The following is a 23,024-nucleotide window of genomic DNA, read 5'->3' on the forward strand; positions in this document are numbered from 1 at the left end:
GTAATTCTGTTTAGCAGTTTGGGCTCTAGCTTTGTCTAAAGTATCCTATGGAAATTTACATGGGGAAAACGTGTTTTGGGACCTCCTTTTTTCTCGGCCCCCACTTGAAGAATCACCCCAAAACGTTCAAGACAGGAGCTGACCGGAACGCTACACTAGTTTTGAAAAATTCGCAAAGCTTCGTGAAACGACGCAAAAGTTATTTGGGAAAAAAAAACGCTTTTTGAATAGCAACAAGGTCCTAATTAAAACTACCTACTGGTGACTGCCAGTAGGTACTATATATAAATATATATATATATTCACTTAAAATACCATAGGTTTCACACATGTTATAGTTAGCTGGACATTTCCCTCATAAAAAAACTATGAAATTCCCCCGTTATAGTTAGTGCAGGCAACTATAACTCACGCGACCGCAATCCTCTGCTGATGACGTCAGATATTACATCACTGTATTTAGACACCTATTTACCCATGTCTTCTTCCATTAATCTTTAGCTATACATATATTACAAATATTTATTTTTCAGAAAGACACATATGTAATCAGTGATGTAATATCTGACGTCATCAGCAGAGGATTGCGGTCGCGTGAGTTATAGTTGCCTGCACTAACTATAACGGGGGAATTTCATTGTTTTTTTACGAGGGAAATGTCCAGCTAACTATAACATGTGTGAAACCTATGGTTTTTTAAGTGAATTTGCAAGGTTTTTTAAATGCTAATTCCTAACTATAACGTGTGTGAAACCTATGGTTTTTTAAGTGAATTTGTACGGTTTTTTAAGTGCTAAGTTATGTATTTATTATTATTTTTTTTTTTTCAGGTTTTTCACCGTGTGCGCTTCGCGCACTGTGCGTGCGCTGTGGGCGCTCGGTGCGCTTCGCGCACCGAGCACCCACAATGCGTTGTGCGTGCCATGCGCGCACGGTGCGTGTACCCCGCGCTTTTTGTCAAAAAAATAAATGTTTTTTTCACCCTTGGGGGTCCTTCAGTGACCCCCTGACACAGGCTAGGGGGTCAGGAACTGTCCACCCTGCCCCCTTTTCACGTTCTCCACCTTTGTTTTTCACTGCCTCAGACTGCGAGAGACAAAATGGCGGCCGACACTTCCTGATTTCGACCAATTCGAATGTTTACTGACATCTAACAACCAATCAGAATTGCGCTCGCGCCCGTCACTGTGCGCGCACCGTGCGCGCACGGTGCGCGCCTTTAGATATATATGTACTTTTAACTGACATTTTCTCAGGAACTACTGAACAGATTGACTCCAGATATTCAAAAGGCACATCCCTGACCTGAGGACTACCTCTTTGCCAAATTTCAAGTAATTCTGTTCAGCCGTTCGGGCTGTACCTTGGACTAAAGGTCCCTACGGAAAAATGCATGGGGAAAACGCGTTTTGGGACCCCCCTTTTTTCTCAGCCCCCGCTTGACTAATCACCCCGACACTTTCAGGGTAGGAGCGGAGCGGAGCGCCCAACCTATTTTGACAAATTTGCGAGGATTCGTCAACCGGCGCCAAAGTTATTCAAAATAGAATTTTCAGATTTCCTTTGGAAACACGGTCCTAACTATAACTATCTACTGGCGACCGCCTAGTAGATAATATATATATATATATATATATATATATATATATATATAGTACTATAGTATTTATATGTATTACCTACTGGGGGACTGGGGGTCATCCGTACGTAGTTATAGTTAGGACATAGAGCCTGATTATAAGTTTGGCTGTCTTACCACCATACTGCCACCGCTGCAGTCTCCTGCCCGCCGTATCAGGATGTTCTTGCTGGGCCAGCAGCTGTGTTTTTGATGGCAGGGAATATTTTTTCATATGTGTTGATGTATTTGGGTATATTTTGGTTGCACAAGTGTTAAATGTACACAAATGCATGACATATGAAAAAATACCTACTACCACTACTTTCCTATTGCTGTGGTCCGGATCATATGTGCCCAGTCCAGTCAATGGATACATACTGAAAAACTGACTTACCTGGACTTCGGCACCAACAGGGTCATTTTCTTTGGGGTGAAGATGCTGCTGTGAAAGGGAGCCCTGGAGGAAGGGAGCCGTGTGGGAGACTAAAGAGAAGAAAATGAAATGGGTGAGTATGCACCCCAATTCCTTCGATTCTGCCAACTCAAAGCAGGCAGTCTTCCTGCCATGGTCGGCTCGACAGAAAACCAACTCGTAATTCCGATGGTGGTGAGCTTGTCAAAACCACCCTCTAACAGCTGCTTTCACCCTACCGCTGGCAAGGCAGACGATGAATGGCTGGTGGTGGCAGCAGTGCTCTGGCAGTCCTTCGTTCTACAAACCGCCAACATCTTAATATGGGGGCAGACCGCCAACTAGGTAGCGGGGTTTCCGGGTTCAATGGCAGTTCCCTTACAGTCAAACTCAAAATGAGACCCTTAGTTTCCATAAGAAAAGCGCTTTTTGACTTGCCTATATATTTAGTGCCATTTGATGAATATTCACGATTTGTTTTTAAAATCCACCAGTGATTCTCATTGGGTATGGTAAGTTTGGGGGTGATCTGTCAAGCGGAGGCTGAGAGAAAGTAGGGGTCACAAAAGTGCACTTCACATGTTAATTCCAATAGGTATTTTGACCACGACTACAACCCAAACCACTGAACGGAATTACACCAACTTTGGCAGAAAGGTATCTCTTGGTCAATAAGGGGCCTTTTTGTTTTTTTGTGTAAATCCGTTCAGTAGATTAATTGAAAGGAAACCAAATTTGTATCTCTAGGGAAGCGACCGCTCAGCGAATCCCCCTATCTCGTGCAGAGATCTGATTGGGTGCCACCACTTCCATCAGAAAGTGCTGGCAGCCATCTTAGGACTCGTAATTAGCCAAGTCTCAAGCAAAGAGCTTACAAAAAGAGAAGGGGCTGGGTAGGAATACCCATATACCCTAGGTCTGATGCTGGGGCCCGTCAGGAATAAATAACTTCATTTCTTTACATTTTTGCAGTGAAACTTGTAATAGATTCATGAATTAACAGGATAGCGCTCCGGGCAGGCCAGTTCCTGGTAGTTAGTGGCAATGCAAAATTAGAAGGAGGGGGCAAATGGGGGCCTCCTCCTAAGGCTCCTTTGTGCCCCAGAGGCCACCATCTCCGCTGTTTTTTTTATAACAAGTACACTGGCTAGATGCGGCCCATGTGGGTGGCTACTGTACGTGTATGCACCCCTTTTATTCTTCCATGTAGGCTGTTTGCTGTGCATATGAATATACTCCTTTCTCTCCCGTGAATGGCATCATTTTTTTGTTATTTGTTTCTTGGAGTCCTTAGTAAAAAATTGGTGATGGCACCACAGACATCCATACTTTGTTCATGCCCAGGAAACATTTCTTACTTCCAACTTCATTCAGACTGTCTAAGAATGCAGAGCCTGCTCATCTCCCATAAGACACTGACAGCTGAGGCTCCAGTCTGCAGTGTCCAGTGTCTAACTTCACCCCTCCCCCACCAAACTGTGCAAGTTAAGAGGGTTCATGGGGCTCATAATAATGGTGCATTTGAGATAGTGAAGCTCATTTACATTCAGCGCACATTACAGACTGAATGGTCTTTGGTGCCTTAGCAAAACGTTTTAGTATGACAAAACAGGTCACGTTCTATCACTTCAGAAGAGCAGAGATTATAGGATACTGGAGATAATAAATGGTGGGTAGCCGCAGCGCTTGCAAGATGTTTTATGGCCTTGAGGCACTGAACACAGAAGGTTTTATTGTCATCAATTTCAAATCTAGTCAGTTCATTGGCTTCCGAAGCTTACTTGGCTTTTTGGGATTAGTCCTGAAACTGTAGATTGGACATGGGTTTGGGCACCCAATCCGCAACCCAATGACATGCCTCCTGATCTAAGAAGGCTTCAGAAAAGTAGCCACTGCAAATGGCACGGGTGTTTGTGCTAATACAATGTATTCATCTGATTCTGTAAATGTTCTGCTTTGAGCTATTTTTAGCAAAAGGGCCTTTGTGTTGATGTCTTGTTTCCCAAGTGAAAGATCGGAACATACACATAGTTTCAGATTTTTGAGGTAGGATTAAAAGGAGACTCTCTGGGGAATTGAAGGCTGTAACTCCACTACAGGTCAGGCGGGAGACGAGGATGGGCATACGCAGACTGCCCCTCCTAATGAGATTCAGGATGGCTGCCTTCATGACTGCAAATGGAATTGTCAGCGACAGGTAGGACACGCACTGCAGTGGGAGGGTTCCATCCAGCGGCTAAATTGTAAGAAACAATAGAAGTACAGACGTACTTTCACACAGGATGCTGTACAAACACACACCTACATGCCGTCGGAGCAAATTCACAATTATTTTCCTGCCATTAAAATTGCCCATACCTGCAAAAACAGGAGGACTGTGGCAGCTACTTTTCCTGATAAGGAAAGGGAAATTTCACTACATTTACATTTCAAATGTCTTCCAGGCTGCGCTTCAGAACCAGCATTTGTGTAGTGATGCCCCTCACAGTAGGGCAGTCTCCAGACTGGATTGCTCACAATAGAGGCACAAAGAGGTGTGGCGGCTCTGCACTGAAGTGTAATTAAGGTAGACAAAGGCTTGGGGGCGTGGCCGGCCGAGCAGCAAGATGGACGCTCTTTGAGAGTCTCTGCTGGCCGCAAAATAATTCTTCACAATCCTAATAAACTGGGAGCCTAAAACTGCCCTGGATGTAAAGCTTACATCAGCAACAAAGGCCGGAACCGGCTGCGGCACGTATAATTGAGGAGCAACTGCACAATTGTCTGTAATCAGAGCGCAACCCCCGACTGGCCTACGTAGTCAGAAGAAATAGGCAGATGCGTTGCCGCTATGACGCCAAGGCGGGGCATGAATATCCTGTTGTAAAGATGACTGGGTGGGCGCAGGGGAGTGCCCACCCGTGACAGCTGCAACTGTTATTGAAATAAGGCCGCTTAACAACTAACTGGCCCTGCCGGAGCCCAGGGATGGCGTGTGGCCTACCTGAGAACGAGCAGTGACTGCTGCGGAGAGACCCAGAGATAGAGGCCTAATATCGCCAAATGCCGATGAGGACTAGGCACCTACCTGTGTGCGTTTAATAGGCTGCAGACTGCATCGGAAGTCCGGTAAGGAACGGCTGAGAGTGCCAAAGAGGTACTGGGACCGTTTTCCACCAGACTGTGCGCGTTAACCGCGGCCGCCGCATTTGACTGCTGTTGCTCTGCATGTTCATAAAAAATAACAAGGGCCCCCTGTCCAATAAATGTACAATTCCTAGGGCAGGGTACTATGCAAGTAGAGTATATATCCCTAGGCAATATGGTCAAGAAGTATGTAATCTATCGATATATATGCGCCCCTCTGGTGCAATTTTATTTCCAAGAAACAGAGTGCAACAATGTAAAACCCAAATAACACTTACTAAACTTAAAAACATTCATTTAATGACATATTAAAAAACATTTCATAATACACTTTAAAATGAAAATATAGAATATTAAAACATATTATTACTCTTTTTCATCAATAAACACAATTACATAAGTGAACATTTCTTGGTGGCAGACAAAGGCTGCTCCCAATGTCGGCGAGCCCTGCTGTGGTCCCCCGCCGGGCAGGAACGTTGAGTCTGCAGAGTGAGCCTCTGAAGGGAGAGTGGAGACTGCTGCTGAAATTTGGCCGCTAAACAACTGACCGACCCTGGCAGAGCCCTGGGGAGGCACGTGGCCTGCCCGGGGACGTGAGGTGACTCCTGCGGAGAGCCCTGGCGGTAGCGACCTGATTTCGCCAAATGCTGATGCGGACTGGGTGCCTACCTGTGTGCGCTGAATAAGCCGAAGATTGCATCAGAGGTCCAGTAAGGAGCTGCTGAGAGTGCCAGTGAGGTCCTGGGACTGAATTCCACCGACGATGCGCGCTCGCAGCAGTCGCTGCATTTGACTGCTGCTGCACTGCATGCGTCCTGCGTCCCGGGCAGGAGGCTGCTCTCACCGTCGGTAATCGCTGCTGTTGTCCCCTCGGGCGGGATCATTGTGACTGTTGGGTGTGCCGCCTAGGGGAAGTGCATAGACTGCTACTCTGTTGCCCCCGCCGGGCGTGTGGAGATACAGGAGTGAATATTGGGGCTGGGAGCAGGACGTGTCATATAGACCCAAAGTGTGGATTTAAAACATCAACACTGCCAACAAAGAAACAAGTAGTGACGTATTACAGAAGGCCCTAAATCAAGATCTGCCTGCAGGGGCCCGTAAAGGAATTGTCAAGTCATATTGGGCTGGAGAGGGGGCAGAATTGAGCGACACGAAGTCCTAAGCCCAATGTGGACATGCCTGAGATCTGCTCCCCTTCCTCCTTTGACTTTCTGATTGGGGAATTGAATTACAAAATCCTGGCGCCATGAGAAAACATGATACCAAGCAAACAAAGCTAGCCTTTGAAAATAAAAGACTCACTCGCCAGTTGGATGCGGATACAGATGCAGAAACTGACCAGGGTGCTCAGAATGAGGCAGTGGGTGGAAACAAGGACCTTAGATCCCTACTTTTAGACATGAAGTCTAGCCTAAAAACAATGGACAATAAACTCGATCTTCTTACCTCGGAAATGGATCAGGTCAAGAAACAAGTAGACTCCCATTAGACCCAATTAGACCTATCAGACACTCACGCAATGGAAGTGCACAAATTCCAACTTGAAGCCAAGGAACAGCTGCTTTCCATGGACAAACTACTTAATGTAATCAGAGTCAAGAATGATGATCTTGAAGCGAGATCTCACCGAAACAATCTACGTATAATAGGCATTCCGGAAACTACGGCGATCTCCAAGATGGAAACATTTGCTATGAGACCTATTTGGCACAGAACTCTCTGGAATGTTTATAGTAGAGAGAGCCCACTGGACACTAGGACGTAGCCCACCGGTTGGTGCCACACCAAGACCAATTTTGGCACAGTTACTAAACTACTGGGATCGAGACACAGTCTTGCGCCTAGCCAGAGAACGAGGCATCGTTGATTACAAGGGTAACAACATCTCCATGTTCCCGGACTTCAGCCTGGCGGTCCAGGCAGCCAGGAGGGAATTTGTGGCACTTAAGCGTCTCCTGAAATAAGCAGAGATAACCCATGCTCTTCTGTACCCGGCAAAACTAAAAATAATGCACAAGGGTTCAGTGCACCATTTTAAAGACGCAAAATCATCCATGAAGTACGCAAAACATGTTGGGGGCCAGAAGAAAGTGACCAGAGCAGCTATGGCTGCATCACCTGATGTCAGAATTAGTGATAATGACTGAATCGTATAGCCTGGCACCGCCAGGTATTGCTAAATTGTCACTAACTTGCTATAAATCTAATTCTGCTATTGCTCAGTTGCAAATATCTCTAAAATGTTAGAATAATGTATAGTCGGCCACTAGCCGGTACTGCCATTTACATTTTGCGTTGTTATATTGCAGGTAGGCTCCCAAACACCTGTGCGGCCACCCCGCTGCAATGCGGGGTTGTACGCTGGTGCATCTATACCTCAAGGGAGATCTCCCATTGAAGTTCGCAGGGCCCTTGATTGGGGATCCTACTTTAGTTTAAAAGATGGGGGGTCGTATACTCAACCTGTTTGGGGGGTTGTTGTTTGCAGACGTAGGGATGGTAATGTTAATAAAGTTATACAGGACAGTAAGAAAATGATAATTAAATCTAGAGTAGGAATCCAGTAGAGGATAAATACAAGCTTGAATTTTACACTGGGTTCACCGTTTCATATACCACTAGGTCACATCAACAAGAATCGTTATTGTAACTACCCAGAGACAATAGGCACACTAGATTCTTCACCTAATGCTAAAGCCGCTCCTCCATGACGACCCTTAATCTACTTACTTGGAACATCAGAGGAGTAAATAACCACCGTAAAATCAGACTGGTACCCGCTTACTTGACAAGACACAACATAGATATGCTTTATACAAGAAACGCACTTAAGCAGCATTACGCAAACTAAGCTAAATAACAAGTGCTGGAGCTCAATCAACTCTTCTATCTATTCTAACTTTGCTAGAGGGATGTCCATATTGATCCGACTTGGCAAATATTGGACACACCAGAGGGCAGATATGTGGTCCTGGGTGGGAGGCTACGTGTGACAAAAGTTACACTCACTGCTATATATGGCCCTAATGTTGCCTCGCCAGATTTCTTTCAAACTGTGTGGGCTAAAATCACCCTGGTAGGACATGACACAGTCATATGGGGCAGAGACTTCAACGCTCTAATAGATAACCATATGGACAGGAGGGGAGGGGCTCGCAGACTACACCCAAGATCTAACGAGACACTTAACGCCATAATAACAGAGGGACATTTATTAGATATTTAGAGACACAGGCATCCGGATACATCTAAGAGCACATGTATATCAGCACATCATAATGCCTGGTCATGCTTAGACTACTGGTTGGTGTCACCAGACATAGCAGCTTGGACGACAGAGGTCAGACACCTATCCTGAACCTTGTCGGATCACGCTCCTGTCTTGTTGAGACTGACCATGCGCGAGGGTCTCCCTAAGGTTAATAATTGGAGATTCCCTTCTCATGCGCTAACTGATACCATCTTCAGGGAACAAATCATAGGGGATATAGAAGATTATTTCGACACAAACGCAGGAACGGTGCAATTCCAAGCTCCTTTATGGGAGGCCTTCAAGCGGTTATAAGAGGGCAGTGTATTTCCAGACAGGCTGGGATATTGAAATCAATTAGGCTGACCATCCAAAAACTAGAATCTAACATAAGAATGCTGGAACTACAGTATTACAGAACGGGAGAACTAAAACTCCTGAGAGACAATAGGGAGCTAATTTCTGAATACGAAGCGGAGGCACTCAGAGAGGTGAAATTTTGGGGGAAATATGCACAGGCTAGATGATATGGCGAGGGAGACAGACCCAGTAAAACTCTAGCTCATATGCTGTGCCCACCTGGTAATGCTATGTTCATATCCGAGATACTGGATGATAACCACAATGAGGTCAGAGGCCCGCAAAAATTTGAGACCAAGTTACAAAATTCGACACCACATTATATTCCTCCTCCTCACGTACAATACCGGTGGAGGTGCTGACCTATTTAGATTCGATTGAGCTTCTGTGGTTGAGCAAGCGGCACTGGGCCTACCTGGATGAGCCTTACACTGTACAAGATGTAAAACAAGTAATAAACAGCCTGCCCTCGGATAAAGCCCCGGGGTCGGACAGCCTCACAGCTGCATTCTATAAAAGCTACGTAGACCTGTTAGCCCCCCAGCTCCTGACGCTGTAAGGACAAGTGCAGGAAACTGGGATTCTACCCCCCACAATTAGAGAAGCAATCATATTATTACTACTCAAGCCAAGGAAACAGCCCAATGAAAGAGCCTCATATCACCCTCTATCTTTAATTAATACCAATACCAAAATGTATGCTAAATTATTGGCAAACAGAATGCAGCCCCTACCTCCCTGGATCTTCAGTCCCGATCAATCGGGCTTCATCCCAGGTAGAGCTACAGAACACAATCTACGCACCTTTTTCTCAGTACTGCATTATTTAAATCCCCAAACACAAGCCTTGGTGGTGCTTTTAGATGCCACCAAGGCCTTTGACTCGCTAGAGTGGCAATATATTTTTACTATATTAGCAAGATTAGGATTTAGCCCAACATACATTAACCAGATCAAATTACTGTATACAAGTCCCTCTGCTAGACTTAGATTAAATGGATTGGTCTCTTCGAAGATACCAATCACCCGAGGTACACAACAGGGCTGCCCCTTGTCCCCCCTGTTGTTTGCAACCGCTATGGAGCAATTAGCTGCTAGATTGACGCAGCACCACGAGGACAGGGGACTGGGTTTCTCCACCAGGGGAATCATCGTATCACTATACTCAGATGATATCACAATGTTTATTATTGACCTGCAGACAATTTAAACCCAGTGCTGTGGAAAATCCTAAAATTTGGGGGACTAGCAGGTATACAAATAAATTGGACAAAGTCGGTTCTATTCACACTCACGAGAAACACCAAGCCCTGTCAAATGGAGTACCCTCTGAAATGGGCTGAAGGACCTGTTTGATATTTGGGAATATGGCTGAGCAGCGATATTCAAGAACAGTGTGTCATGAACTATGGCAGGGCAGTGACATGGCTAGAGGGCAAGAGAGTTACTTGGAATAGACTACCTTTGTCTTTGGCCGGCCGTATAGCAATAGCTAAAATTGTTATTTTGCCTACATTTTTATATCTATTTATAAATATTCCACTTACACTAACACAGGCTTTCTTCAAGACACTTTAGTCCCTATTAACGTCATTGATCTGAGTTGGAAAACAAGCTTGGGTCTCATGTGAACTACTGATGCTTCCCCTGACACAGGGAGGTCTGAAGGCATCAACCATTCCGTCATATACATAGTGCGCCCAAGCTCAGTTCCTCCATTATTGGGTCCACCCTGTACCGTTTCAGCCTAATTTTGCAGTTGAGCAAGATAAAGCTGCACCCACGCCACTATCAGTTGCTATATGCCAGCCATATAGAAGACCACATAATTAGATTGACACAGTTGAGTCACTAAGATGGGTCTGGGAAGGTCTGGGAAACAGAGCCAAATTAGAGGTCCTATATGCACCCTTTATACCGGTGGTGCATAACCGATGTATCCCCCCAGTGGAGGACCAGTAAGTGTGGTGCTGGGGTGTGGGCTAGGGATAAACACACATTTGCAGATCTATATCCTGAGAATACATTTCGCCCCTTACTGGCAAAACAAGAATAGTTATTTCTATATCATCTAATATACAAGGCCTGCCAACAAGCAAACACCACCTTCCTAAGGCCCCCACCTAAGCTACATGCACTTGAACATTTGCTGACTGGCCCAACTCCACTCAAATTTATCACAAGGTTTTATAGCAACATGCACAACACTGCTCTGGTACTGTTTCCAAAAGCACTGATGGAATGGAACATTGAAATAAATCCTCCAAACTCAGAAGAGCAGTGGAAGTTCTGCTGCTCCCAACTACATGTGCTCTCTCTCAATTACAGGCTAAAGCTAATAAATTTTAAGTTCCTACATAGATTCTGTAGGACACCGATGGAGCTAAACTGCATGGGACTTAGGCCTGATGCTAGCTGTTGGAGATGCAGGGCTGAGCCGGTGTCTTTTCTGCATGTGGCCTGGAGTTGCCCACCTGTAGCAAAATACTGGGTTGATATCTACGGCATGATTGGGGAATCAGTAGGAACTCTAATAGACCCTACACCTTTCACAGGCTTACTGGGATACGTGAAATATACTCCGGTGAGCACACAGAAACTACATGTAATGCTCCTACTCCTGGCAAGGAGACGAGTGGCTATGCACTGGGGGAAGACCAAGGCACCATCGATTAAAGCCTGGTTGCAGGACATTGCCTACTGCCAGACCCAACATGCCCTATATTGGGAACTTATGCCCCCTGCCTCAAGGCCAAAAGATATATTGGGTCCAATCCTGGAATGGATATGCACATAACAAACTGAAGATACTGATAGTACTGGTCCTGATATGGTGGAGTCAAGTACCTAAATTAACATTACTCTACACAAAAGGTCCTAAATAGCAAAATACACAAATGTTGCTTTTGTTGTGGTAGTTAAATAAAGCAAAATGTGTAAAAGCATAATCGTATAGACATGTATAATGTAAAGTGCAATAAAACTCGCTGGCTCGATCTCTTCTTCGACTTTCTGTCCTGTAAGTTAGTTGTTCTGTTGTTGTAAAGTTGTATCACATGCAGGTCACCTACTGACATTGATCAATATGTATGTTATCATTGTGTGTGCAAAAATGTGAATAAACAAATGTAAAACAAACTAAAGGTAGACAAATGCTTGGTTTCACCTAATCAATCAATCAAGAAATATGTAAATTGCACTACTCACCCTTGAGATGCTGGGGGGAGGGGTGATGCTACTGCTCGAATAGCCAGGTCTTGAGTAGCCTCCTGAAGGTTAGTAGGTCCTGGGTCTGCCGTAGGAGGATGGGGAGGGTGTTCCAGGTTTTGGCAGCGAGGTGGGAGAATGATCTGCCGCTGGTGGTCGCTCTTTGGATGCGGGGGACGGTGGTGAGGGCGAGGTCGGCGGAGCGGGGCTGGCGGTTAGGGGTGTAGAAGGTGAGTCGTCTCTTGAGGTGTGCTGGTCAGGTGTTGTGGAGTGCCTTGTGTGCGTGGGTGAGGAGCTTGAAGGTGATCCTCTTGTTAACAGGAAGCCAGTGCAGGTCTATCAGCTGGGGTGCAATGTGGAAGTGGCGAGGGATGTCGAGGATCAGGTGTGCAGAGGCGTTCTGTATGCGTTGTAGTCATTTCAGGAGTTTATCCGAGGCTCCTGCATAGAGGGCGTTTCTGTAGTCCAGCCTTCTGCTGACGAGGGCCTGGGTGACCGTTCTTCTTGTTTCGGTGGGGATCCACATGTAGATCTTGCAGAGCATGCAGAGGGTGTTGAAGCAGGAGGATGAGACGGCGTTGACTTGCTTGGCCATGGAGAGTGTTGAGTCGAGGATAAACCCCAGGTTGCGTGCCTGGTCGGTGGGTCTTGGTGCTGCTCCCAGTGCGGTCAGCCACCAGGAGTCGTCCCAGGCTGAGGGGGTGGGGCCGAGGATGAGGACCTCCGTTTTGTCCGAGTTCACCTTCAGGGCCCCATTCAACCTGCAGCTCCACCCCTACTCACCTACAGCATCTTCAAAAAGGACAGTGCTTCAGAAGTTTAACCAGCAGCCATTTGCTAACAAAAGTGTTCATTAAATTTGTAAAGGGAGCCGTTTCATCGCCCCCTCACTCATACCAGTATTTGCATTCCCTGCCCTCCAGCCATTGTAATGCAGGTAATACACTTCCACTCCTTGGGAAGCTATTCTCATCTTCCATCTCGTGCCAATGCAAATCAGAGGTATTTAAATGTATCCAACTCTGCTGTATAATTAATACTCTGATTCGAACCTGTGGATGAAAGGCAGGATGTCTTTTTCAATGTGTACATTATTTCCAAGGTATTTTCTCGAAATATGCATCCAGCCATTATCTTTCACTTTTCAATTTCAGCCCTTGAGCTCATAAACTGACCTGGCTGGATCATTTGTCTAGCAGTAGTGTAGCAACAAAGAGATGGTTGTATCTGCTTCTAGTACCTATTAAAAATTTCTGATATAGCACAATCTTCACAAGTACATAATGTTGCTTCTTTATACATCCTTGCATCCTCAAACAGCATGCTGTCTCAAAAATATTCACTACAGTCCTTGAATCCGGCATTTAAAAACTTCCTTTGATTAAAATTCTGTTTGCCGCCTCTCCTTTTTTATTCTCTCTTTCAAATGTCTCTCTTCATCCCTTCCAGGCTCTGCATGCCTCCTCTGTCTCAGGACAACCTACTATGACAAATGCATGTTTGACTATTCTCTATTTCATCAAATTTCTCCCAACTCATTTACACGATCACAATCTTCCCTCCTTCTGCTGAAAGTCATACCTCTGCAACCTAATCATAATTAATCTCTTCTAACTCCTGCATTTAATCCCATCAACCATGTGCCACAGACCCATACAGCCATCACATACCTAATCACCGACCTATACAGCCACTCACACACACATACTCTCAAATGTTACAGGATACTGTTAGGAAATACATTTTTTTTTAAACCTTTGAAATTCATTTGAAAAACAATGTTTACAGGGACATTATGGATAGGAAATAAAATTTAACAATGCTTCAAAATTCACTTATAAAATCAAAGATTACAGTGTTGTTATAGTTAGAAAATAGAATTTAAAAAACCTTAGAAATTCAGTAAAAGAAAAAAGTTACTGGGACTTTATACTTAGGCTCAGATGTTACACGCAAAACACCATGGATATTCAGCATTTATAGTTACCTGAGCTAACTATAACGTATGCCCCCGCACTGCACTTCTTATGATCTCGCCTAGTACATCACTCATGACATGATCAGTGACATCACTGATGACATCTCAAATGACATCACTGCTGGCATCATCTAGTGAGTGTAAGTGTTTTGTTAACATTTCTGAAACTTAAAGATAAATACTAATCTACCCTATACGTTAAATTACTATACTCTCTCTACTACTGATGAGTAATACTATTTCTAAAGTGTCATCTGAGTGGCTGTGTGACTGTATCACTGTGTGAGTGGATGTCTGAGTGGCTGTATAGGCATGTGAGTGGGTTTGTACCTGGCTGCATGGCTCTGTCAGTTGATGTGTGAGTGGTATCCATTGTTGTTTTAAAATATGTTCCTACAGTGATGCTACATTTCCTAGGGTGTCCTTATGAGAAAAACAGTTGGAACACAGCAGCCTCAGCCACGTGTGTTCTGACATTGCAAGCCCTACCATGCTTGCCTTAACCACACATATGCCTTGACAGCGCATATGCCTTAACCACGCATATGCGTGGTCAAGTTGCTGGCTAGCTGGCTGAAGAGCAGGAAGCAGGAAGAGGAAGGATTGCAAGGCGGTGAGGTAAGTGGGGTTTTGGGGTGGTGGTAGTTTGTAGGGGATGGGGGTAGTTATGGGGGCTAGGATAGTTTTGGGGGCTTGGGGGTCTGGTAGTTTTCAGGGCTGGGGGGTCATGAGTTTTAGGGCTCAGGGTAGGGGACATAAAAGGGAATGTTTATAGGCTGGGGGGCCGTTGGGCTGGTGCAGGGGGCAGGCGGGGTAGGTTTTAGGTGGTAGGACTGGTTTTAGGGCTCAGGGAGGGTGGCTGGTTTTGGAGTACTTTTTAGGTGGCTGGGTTTTAGGGCTGAGGCCAGGGGACAGGAAAGGGGCAGTTTACAGTTCGAGGGGGCAGTTGGGCAAGGGGCAGGGGGCAGGGGGAGGTGGGGAAGGTTTAACAGGGTGGGGATGTTTTTAGGGCTCAAGAAGGGGGCTGGGGTAGGAGTAGTATTTTGAGGAATGGGGGTTGAATTTTAAGGATCAGGATAGACGTCAGGGTAGTTTATATGCCTGGGATGGATAGATTAGATGGTAGGGGGCAATTTTTAGGGATTAGGGGAGAGGGACAGGAGTGTGATCTTTACCACACATGTCCCTTTACCAGTCATGTATTTACCATAAAATTGCGTGGTTAAGGCATGCGTGGTAAAGGCATGTGTCGTAAAGACACGGTCATGGTTAAGACCGCGTGGTAAGGCATGAGTTGTATAGGCATGCGATGTTCCATCACACAAACTCCATATGGACACTTTTTCCTGAAGACTGGTACACCAATGCAATTTCCCTTTCCGGGAAACTGGTTTTAGACATTTGTTTGCATCACTTACTAGCAGGTGTGATCTCCACCTACCAGTATGAAATAATTACCTCTTATCCCATGCTCTTCTGCCTTTAATATCGTATTACTCTTTTCAACTGATTGGCTCACTCAGAGAATTGACATAGATACAGGAATGGGATGACACAGTGTGCATATATATGTACGGTATAGTCACACCTTTAGTTATGAACTTGAGCAGTAGCTTATTGATCTGCCATTAAGTGGTCTCAATACTCCTGAGCTTGAAACACGGAAACTTTGACTTTAACTAAAATCACAGGAATCACCACTAATGTAGTTTTATCTTTTTAATTTTGTAAACAAACACTGTTGTATTTAAACCACTATCCTTGTCATCAAACAGAGCTGATTTTTTGTAAAAGGGATGGTGACATCTTCTAAAACTAGTGGATAAAATGTCATGTAACAACCAAGAGTCGTGAAGCCCTATCTCAATGGAAATATGCTATCAACAGCCCCTACTCATAATTTTTGTACAATGAAAAGACATGAGTAATATAAATGTATAATTTATATGATATAGATGTATATATATTTTCCTTACTGTAGCTCCGGCTCCTATGTTCGTAACACCTTTCTAGAGGACAAATAGAGGACAGCATTAGTAGAGAGGAAGGTGTAATACTATAAAATATGATTCATTTATAGATCAAAAGCAATCCATATGTGAGACCAACAGTTTTCAGCAGGAGTTCCCCTTCACACTTCAACGATATAGAATCAGAGCTAAAGCTTACCACAAGTCCGGTTAGTGCATTTCCAATACCGCCCTGGGGAACAAATACACATCAGGTTAGCAGGGAATGAGACACATTGTTAAGTCTTCTGCAGGCAATATATGTTGGCGGGACTTTAGCAGTGACATACCTATCAAAGGTGCAGCAGACAGTAAGGTTGAGGGGGGTACCTTCAGATTTCCCAACAATCATGCTGGCATATCTTGTTAAAATACATTATGAGACGCAGAACAGGGGGGCTTAAGAGCCAATGGAAAGAGAGGATTGTTAGACGTACTTAAAACACAATAGTTTTCAAACTAACCAAGTTTTAGGGCAGAGACTAGAGACAGAGAGAGGGAGAATGTCAGTGTGCGTTTGTCAGTGTGGGCATGTAAAGATCCAGGCTTAAATTTGACAGTGACTTCACCATACCAGACTGAAAGCCTCTATACCCAATTATATACTACAAATACACCCCCCTCCTCCCCCCAAAGCTCCGCCCCTGGCAGCAGGTCCAAAGGATACTGAAAATTGTGAACAGTAGCAGCAGCATAGATTGTGACATAAATCTAAATATGATGTTTATATTGGTGAGGTGTAACGGACTATTCTGCAGGGAAAAGAGAAAACAGCAATACTGGGAGGAGGGGGTGGAATATTGTAAAACATGATTGCATTATCAGTCAGAATCAATCAAATGGGGCTATCTGTTTCTTGCAGGCTCCCTCGCCTGTGCTCATTCAAGGTAATGCTTACCGCAACTCCACCTAACACATTAGCAGCACCGCCCTGCAAGACAAAATAAAGAATAACTGAGCAGCTGGCTGATACACTGTAATGTCTGCTATCGGGAATCGGTGTGGGAGGTACTTTGGCAGAGGAATAGACATCAATGGGACAGCAGTTGCAGTGGCTTAAGGGGCCCAATGCATCTCAGACATGGCTGTTTTTACTAAACAATTGAGATTTTGGGGTTTGTTTTCAACCCTTGCATGTGGGCCCATGGCACCCTTTCTGCACCACTGGAATTTGGTATCTTATGGGCCCACACATGCCTGTTGTGTTGCAGTAGAGTCAACATTGCAGTTATTGTATTTATGATGAAGAACAGTAGTGGCAGGGTAGATTGTGACACACTTCAAAACATGCAACAGATATGGTCAAATACAACTCAAGCATGGAAATATAATTTCTTCAAAATAATCCCTAATGCACCTATAGAATATGATTTAAATTTGTACCACGATTCCGGTGACCAAATTTTCCGCACCACCCTGGAGGAGGTAAAAAAGTCTGAATTAGAAGGGAGAACAAAACCTGTGTTGCAAAATTTCATTAAGTGCTGTAGGGTGGTCTGTCCTGTGAGAATCATATGTAGCAATGAGCATTTGTTTCACTGTGATTAACACTGCTCTATTAATTACGACAGAAAAATGACCGGAAAACAATTTTAGCAGAGAAGAATGTTGCTCACTCCAAAACATGAAGGATGACCACCTCTCAAGGCTCAGATGGAATTGTTTTTTGCACTGGCATAATTAGCAAAATTTCATGTCATTTTTTATAATCAAATGTGAACTATTATGCCACATTGCATGATTACATGTTGTTAGGAAAATTTGCCATTTGTAGTAAATTTGGTTACTGTGAATGTGCAGGAAGAAATCGAATGACATAATGAAAGCAGTCTTTGTTTGCAGATTTTTGCACCATTTAATTTCCATCAGAGCAGAATGCATATTCCACTGATCTATGAACATATTTTAAATCAAAGTTGCATCCACCTGCTAAAGTTCAAACGCAAGTAACATATCAGCATTGACAAAGTGAGAGTGACAAATTGCGAAACCTATCAGGAGATAGATACCATGTAAATGACAAGAGTGGGGTTTCTATATATTCAGCAGTGGTATTTACCTCTCTCTATGATCTTGGCCCCGTTATGGAGGCCTGTATTGGAGGATCAGGTATTTCTGTGAATGTGACACTTGAATGCGGACAAACCGTCATTTATGAGTACAAATATTCACTTGTACTCACGCATGGGGTTGCACATACTTAAATTCCTCCAATGAGGCAGAATGTCCTGTAGGAATAACTCTGCTCAATAAGAAATGTTATGGTTAATCAAGGCCAAGGGATTTCTACCAAATGAATGTCCTTGAAGCGTTGTGAGTACTCACAAACGTTTGTCAGGCACGTTCCCATTAGGAGATTTCTGATTGAAAACCACTGTTCCTCATGAAAAGTTGCAACTATTCTTTATATGTGAAAGTTCATGCAGGTGATTCATCCTGAGACTTTTCAGTCGCAGGTTCATGAAGCAGGGCTAACATTCTATGGTCCGACTACATGGGAGCAGATTTGCTACACTGACATTATATTATCTGTAAACAACTTCTTTTCTGAACATAAATTCACATTTTGCAAAGAACAAAGGTGAGTTTTCAATGAAGAGGAATGTATTACACACCCATGCTCAACATAGGACTGCAAATACATTTCTGAAAGGGGCATGTTTAAATGTCAGGATATGAAGTCAACTCGTAACCATAAACATACAAATGTATATTCGAGACCTTGATGAATTCGGCGATTCTGACCATCACACAGTTTTACATGAATGTGTAATGTTATAAGAAAAGTTAAGGGTTGTGTTTTCTAAATTTAAGTCTTAATAAAAGTGCTAGGACTGGACCAAAATGACCACATTATTGTCTGTTTAATTATTCCCTCACAAGCAGAATGCCCATACTGAATAATATGTAATGCAAAAGGTTGAGACTAATACAATGTTTTGCAAAAGCATGCAGTTTAATGCACTTTACATAATGGACTTTAAATAATAATGAAATCCTTATGCAAGCACCAAAATGAATGATGTGACTTCTAGACTTTTGTTCTCAGTATTCATGTGCGCATAACAGAGGACTTTGGGCCTAATTTAGAATTTGGAAAATGGTATAGTCTGTCACAAATGTGACCGATATCTTGCCTACCATATTACAAATGCCATTGAACATGCTGTACGATAGCCGACTGATAAGGGAGTCCCTTCAGGATCTCCTGGTCTCTGGATCATCGTTCTGGCATGGATCACAATGCAGCCCCTCCATCTAGCCACGCATGTTCCGGAGTTGAGTGAGACTATCGCTCGATCTCCCATGGCAGACAGTGGAGCCCAGGATCATGGAACGGGGCATTACAGCAAGAACAATACAACAACAAAGGAGATGGGTAATGCAGGAGACCACCATCTTGGCGGTGAAGCCCACTCCAGCGGGAGGGTGGTGTGCTTTGTGGCCCGGCCTGGGCTTGTCTGACGTGTGCTCCCGGGTCCGCTGATGTGCTCCCCCTTGCCCAGTAACCAGTGCATAGAAGGCTGCTGAGCACCATCGGGTGTTTAGGGAGGCTGCTGCTGATCTTTGGCCTTGTGACTCCGGGTCCAATGCCAATGCCCTGCTGTGCCCAGCAAACTGGTACCAAGGACTCTATTTTGGCTGACATGGAGGCCCCAACACAGTGCCAAAGGTGAGCCGGTGTGCCGGTGGCCCCCTCTAACTTGGACATCCCTGCGACCCAAACCACTCTGACGCTACCCCTCCCACATCTCAACCCCCAGTCTATGTGCTGGGTTCAGCAAAACTGAAGCAAACTTCTGTACCCACATCGACACCCTACAGGCCCCCGGGCATCTCTGCTGCTGCCTTGGAGAGGTTGAGGCAAACGGGACTACGGTTGTGAAAGACATCTGAACTTCACCAGCTCTAGGATTCCTCCAGGAATGCAGCCCATGAGTGCAACAGCCCCTAAAGGCCTGCCTGAATGTGCCCTTCAAGAACTCCAGCAATGGCCAGATCATGCTCTGTAAAAATGTGATATATATTTGTCCAACCCTAATCGCTTCAACTCTTCTTAAAATGTAATCATGGGTGAATTTGAATCTTGTATATATGTAACTGTAGTAGACATTTGTACTTACTACCATTCTTACGTGAGTTTAGATTTTTTTGTTTCGTATATTTTATGTTATTCGAGTACTCTGAAGTCCTTATATAATGTAACTGATTCTATTGTAAAGCACTCTGACACCTTCGGGTAAAGTTTGAGCTATATAAAAACGCATAAATAAATCAATCAAATGTGACAGATATGTGACAGATATCCTTTCCTCTTATTACACGTGCCTTTGGATATAAAGTACTTGTAATAGGGTGGACAAGACATTAGTCACATTTGTGAAGCAGTAGCCTGGCCGCCGAACTCTAATTGAGGCCTTAACCACTAGAATTGAGTTTAAAACTCATTGTACAGAATGGACAATATTGGAGAGACTTCGCAGCAGGTGGTCGATATTCCTCACTTTCTTAATAATAATTGCAGAGGTATATTTCTTACCATGTAAAATTGTTTTAAACCAATTATTCAACTGTACATAGTGTGCGTGTGTGTGTGTGGATGCATGTGTGTAGAGGGGTTCAAGGAGGGCTAGTACTCGGAGGTGTTGCAACGCATATAAATGAGAGAGTTTGTGACAAATTATTTTTTAAATTAGAGACTGATCTTACCACAAGGCCTCCTGCTGCATTAAGAATGCCTCCCTTCAGGATAGAAACAAAAAACAATTAAAGAGGGAAACCTTTCACCTCACCACACAGAAATATGAAACTGCATATGAATAGCATTTTCAGCATTAGAACCAGGCAAGTTTAGAACAATAATGGACAAAGACAATAGAATTAGAAGGTTTAAAGGACATTTTTACAAAATGATGACAATGTAAATGTCAACACGAAATGTTGGGATGTATACTTGTATTTTTAATGATGCTCATGTCTTCCTTCTCCATGGAGCTAAACTGGTAGAGATTCTAAAGAAGGATCCTAACACCATGGAAATATTGCATCCAAGCCCCTAAGCTTTCCTACAATGATGCTGACCAAAACATTCTACCAACTTGCAGGTATATTCACACCATATAATATCTGTAGGGGCAAACCCTATGTGTTTAAACAGAAAGAACTAATATCATGTGGCAGTGTTGCTTTACTCTCTCTCTCTCTCTATCTCTGGGTGTATATATATATATATATATATATTCACTTAAAAAACCGTAGGTTTCACACATGTTATAGTTAGCTGGACATTTCACTCGTAAAAAAACAATGAAATTCCCCCGTTATAGTTACTGCAGGCAACTATAACTCACGCGACCGCAATCCTCTGCTGATGACGTCAGATATTACATCACTGTATTTAGACACTTATTTACCCATGTCTTCTTCCATTAATCTTTAGCTATACATATATTACAAATATTTATTTTTCAGAAAGACACATATGTCATCAGTGATGTAATATCTGACGTCATCAGCAGTGGATTGCGGGTGTGCGAGTTATAGTTATCTGAACTAACTATAACTGGGGAATTTCATTGGTTTTTTACGAGGGAAATGTCCACCTAACTATAACCTGTGTGAAACCTATGGTTTTTTAAGTGAATTTGCAAGGTTTTTTAAATGCTAATTCCTATCTATAACGTGTGTGAAACCTATGGTTTTTTAAGTGAAAAAAAAAAAAAATATATATATATATATATATATATATATATATATATATATATATCTCAAAGGTTAAAGCTTAGTTACAGTTAAGAAAACTGTATTTAATCTTTTGTTTCTATACAAACAAAAGTTAAACTGCAAAAACATTGGAACATAGAAAAGAAAGGTTAAATATAGTTTTCTTAACTGTAACTAAGCTTTAACCTTTTATTTTTACATTCTTTGCATATATATATTCATATATATACATATATGTATATATATACATGCACACACACACACACACATTCCTCGATTATAGGTAGAAAGATGGAGAGGGTTAAAACAAATGAGGTGGGAGAGGGGGAGCTGTACCCTCCCAAAAAGATTAGATGTTATATATTTTCCCAAGAAAATGATTGAAACATAGAAAGGTTAAAGTGCAGGTATTGTCATGGCCACAACCCATAACTAACAGAATAGTCATACAAACCATAACATGCACACCACTAACAATGCGTATGAATCCACAATATTTATGTCAATAAATAACATCTCATACAAACAAAATGTAATTAAATAACATATAATCAAACCAATAAATGATTTTTCATTCATAGTTGCTCCTGTCAGAGTGTGGGGGACAAGTGACATGTAATCTCATCTATACTGTGGTTTACCACCATTGAAATTACATCTTTCTTATTTAGGGTGAGCTCATGAGCATTGCATTTGGTTTTTAAGTTAAGGTTTGCATATAAAAGTGCCTGCAAGTGTCTGAAAAACAACACATTAGCGCTCTATTAAACGATGAATGATTAAATTATTTACTGAACATCAGTAACATTTCAACCGGGAAACATTCACAAAAATAGCGGTATCAAAGCACAGAGCGGTGGGGATGAGGTGTATATCCTAAAATATTCAACAGCTAGTGATGGGTACATTACACCAGTAGTCTAGATAGCACTGGAGAAGACATAATTAAATAAACATTCACAGATTAGGACGTTGTATCTGAGGAGTGTACTTTGTAATTGATTAATTTCCCACTTAATTGTGAAAGAATGAATCCAATCTTTCAGCAAATTCATGTGCATTTTCCCCAAATATGAGTACATAATTATTAAGGGAAGCCTGATTCACAAACATCAACGTTAAAAAATATGATGTGGGTTCTCAGATCTTTTTGTTGTTACATGTTAGGTATATGGCCCAGATTTAGTCACACAAAAGTGATACAAACTCAGCACAAAGTATTGTGCTATACTTTACTTTCCAACTCAAATAATGATTTGCATTGGAATGTTGCCTAAAATTACACGTTGTGCTTCTTTGCATCAAGAGGATTTACCATGGGTGGTACATTG

General features: G+C 43.2%; 1 protein-coding gene across 5 annotated transcripts in view; it reads right to left on the bottom strand.

The window, feature by feature from the left end:
* Nucleotides 1–23,024, bottom strand: part of LOC146811214 (uncharacterized) — a 106,540-nt gene that overhangs the window by 51,421 nt on the left and 32,095 nt on the right. For all 5 annotated transcript variants that reach the window (XM_085618253.1, XM_085618252.1, XM_085618255.1 and 2 more), the window contains exons 11-15: nucleotides 20,680–20,712; nucleotides 17,353–17,385; nucleotides 16,868–16,900; nucleotides 16,130–16,162; nucleotides 15,937–15,969 (exon numbers count right to left, since the gene is read on the bottom strand). In XM_085618253.1, the coding sequence (XP_085474379.1) occupies nucleotides 15,937–15,969; nucleotides 16,130–16,162; nucleotides 16,868–16,900; nucleotides 17,353–17,385; nucleotides 20,680–20,712 (165 nt within the window). The remainder of the gene's footprint in view (nucleotides 1–15,936; nucleotides 15,970–16,129; nucleotides 16,163–16,867; nucleotides 16,901–17,352; nucleotides 17,386–20,679; nucleotides 20,713–23,024) is intronic.

This window comes from Triturus cristatus, chromosome 7, assembly GCF_964204655.1.
Source record: "Triturus cristatus chromosome 7, aTriCri1.1, whole genome shotgun sequence".
Lineage (NCBI taxonomy): Eukaryota > Metazoa > Chordata > Amphibia > Caudata > Salamandridae > Triturus > Triturus cristatus.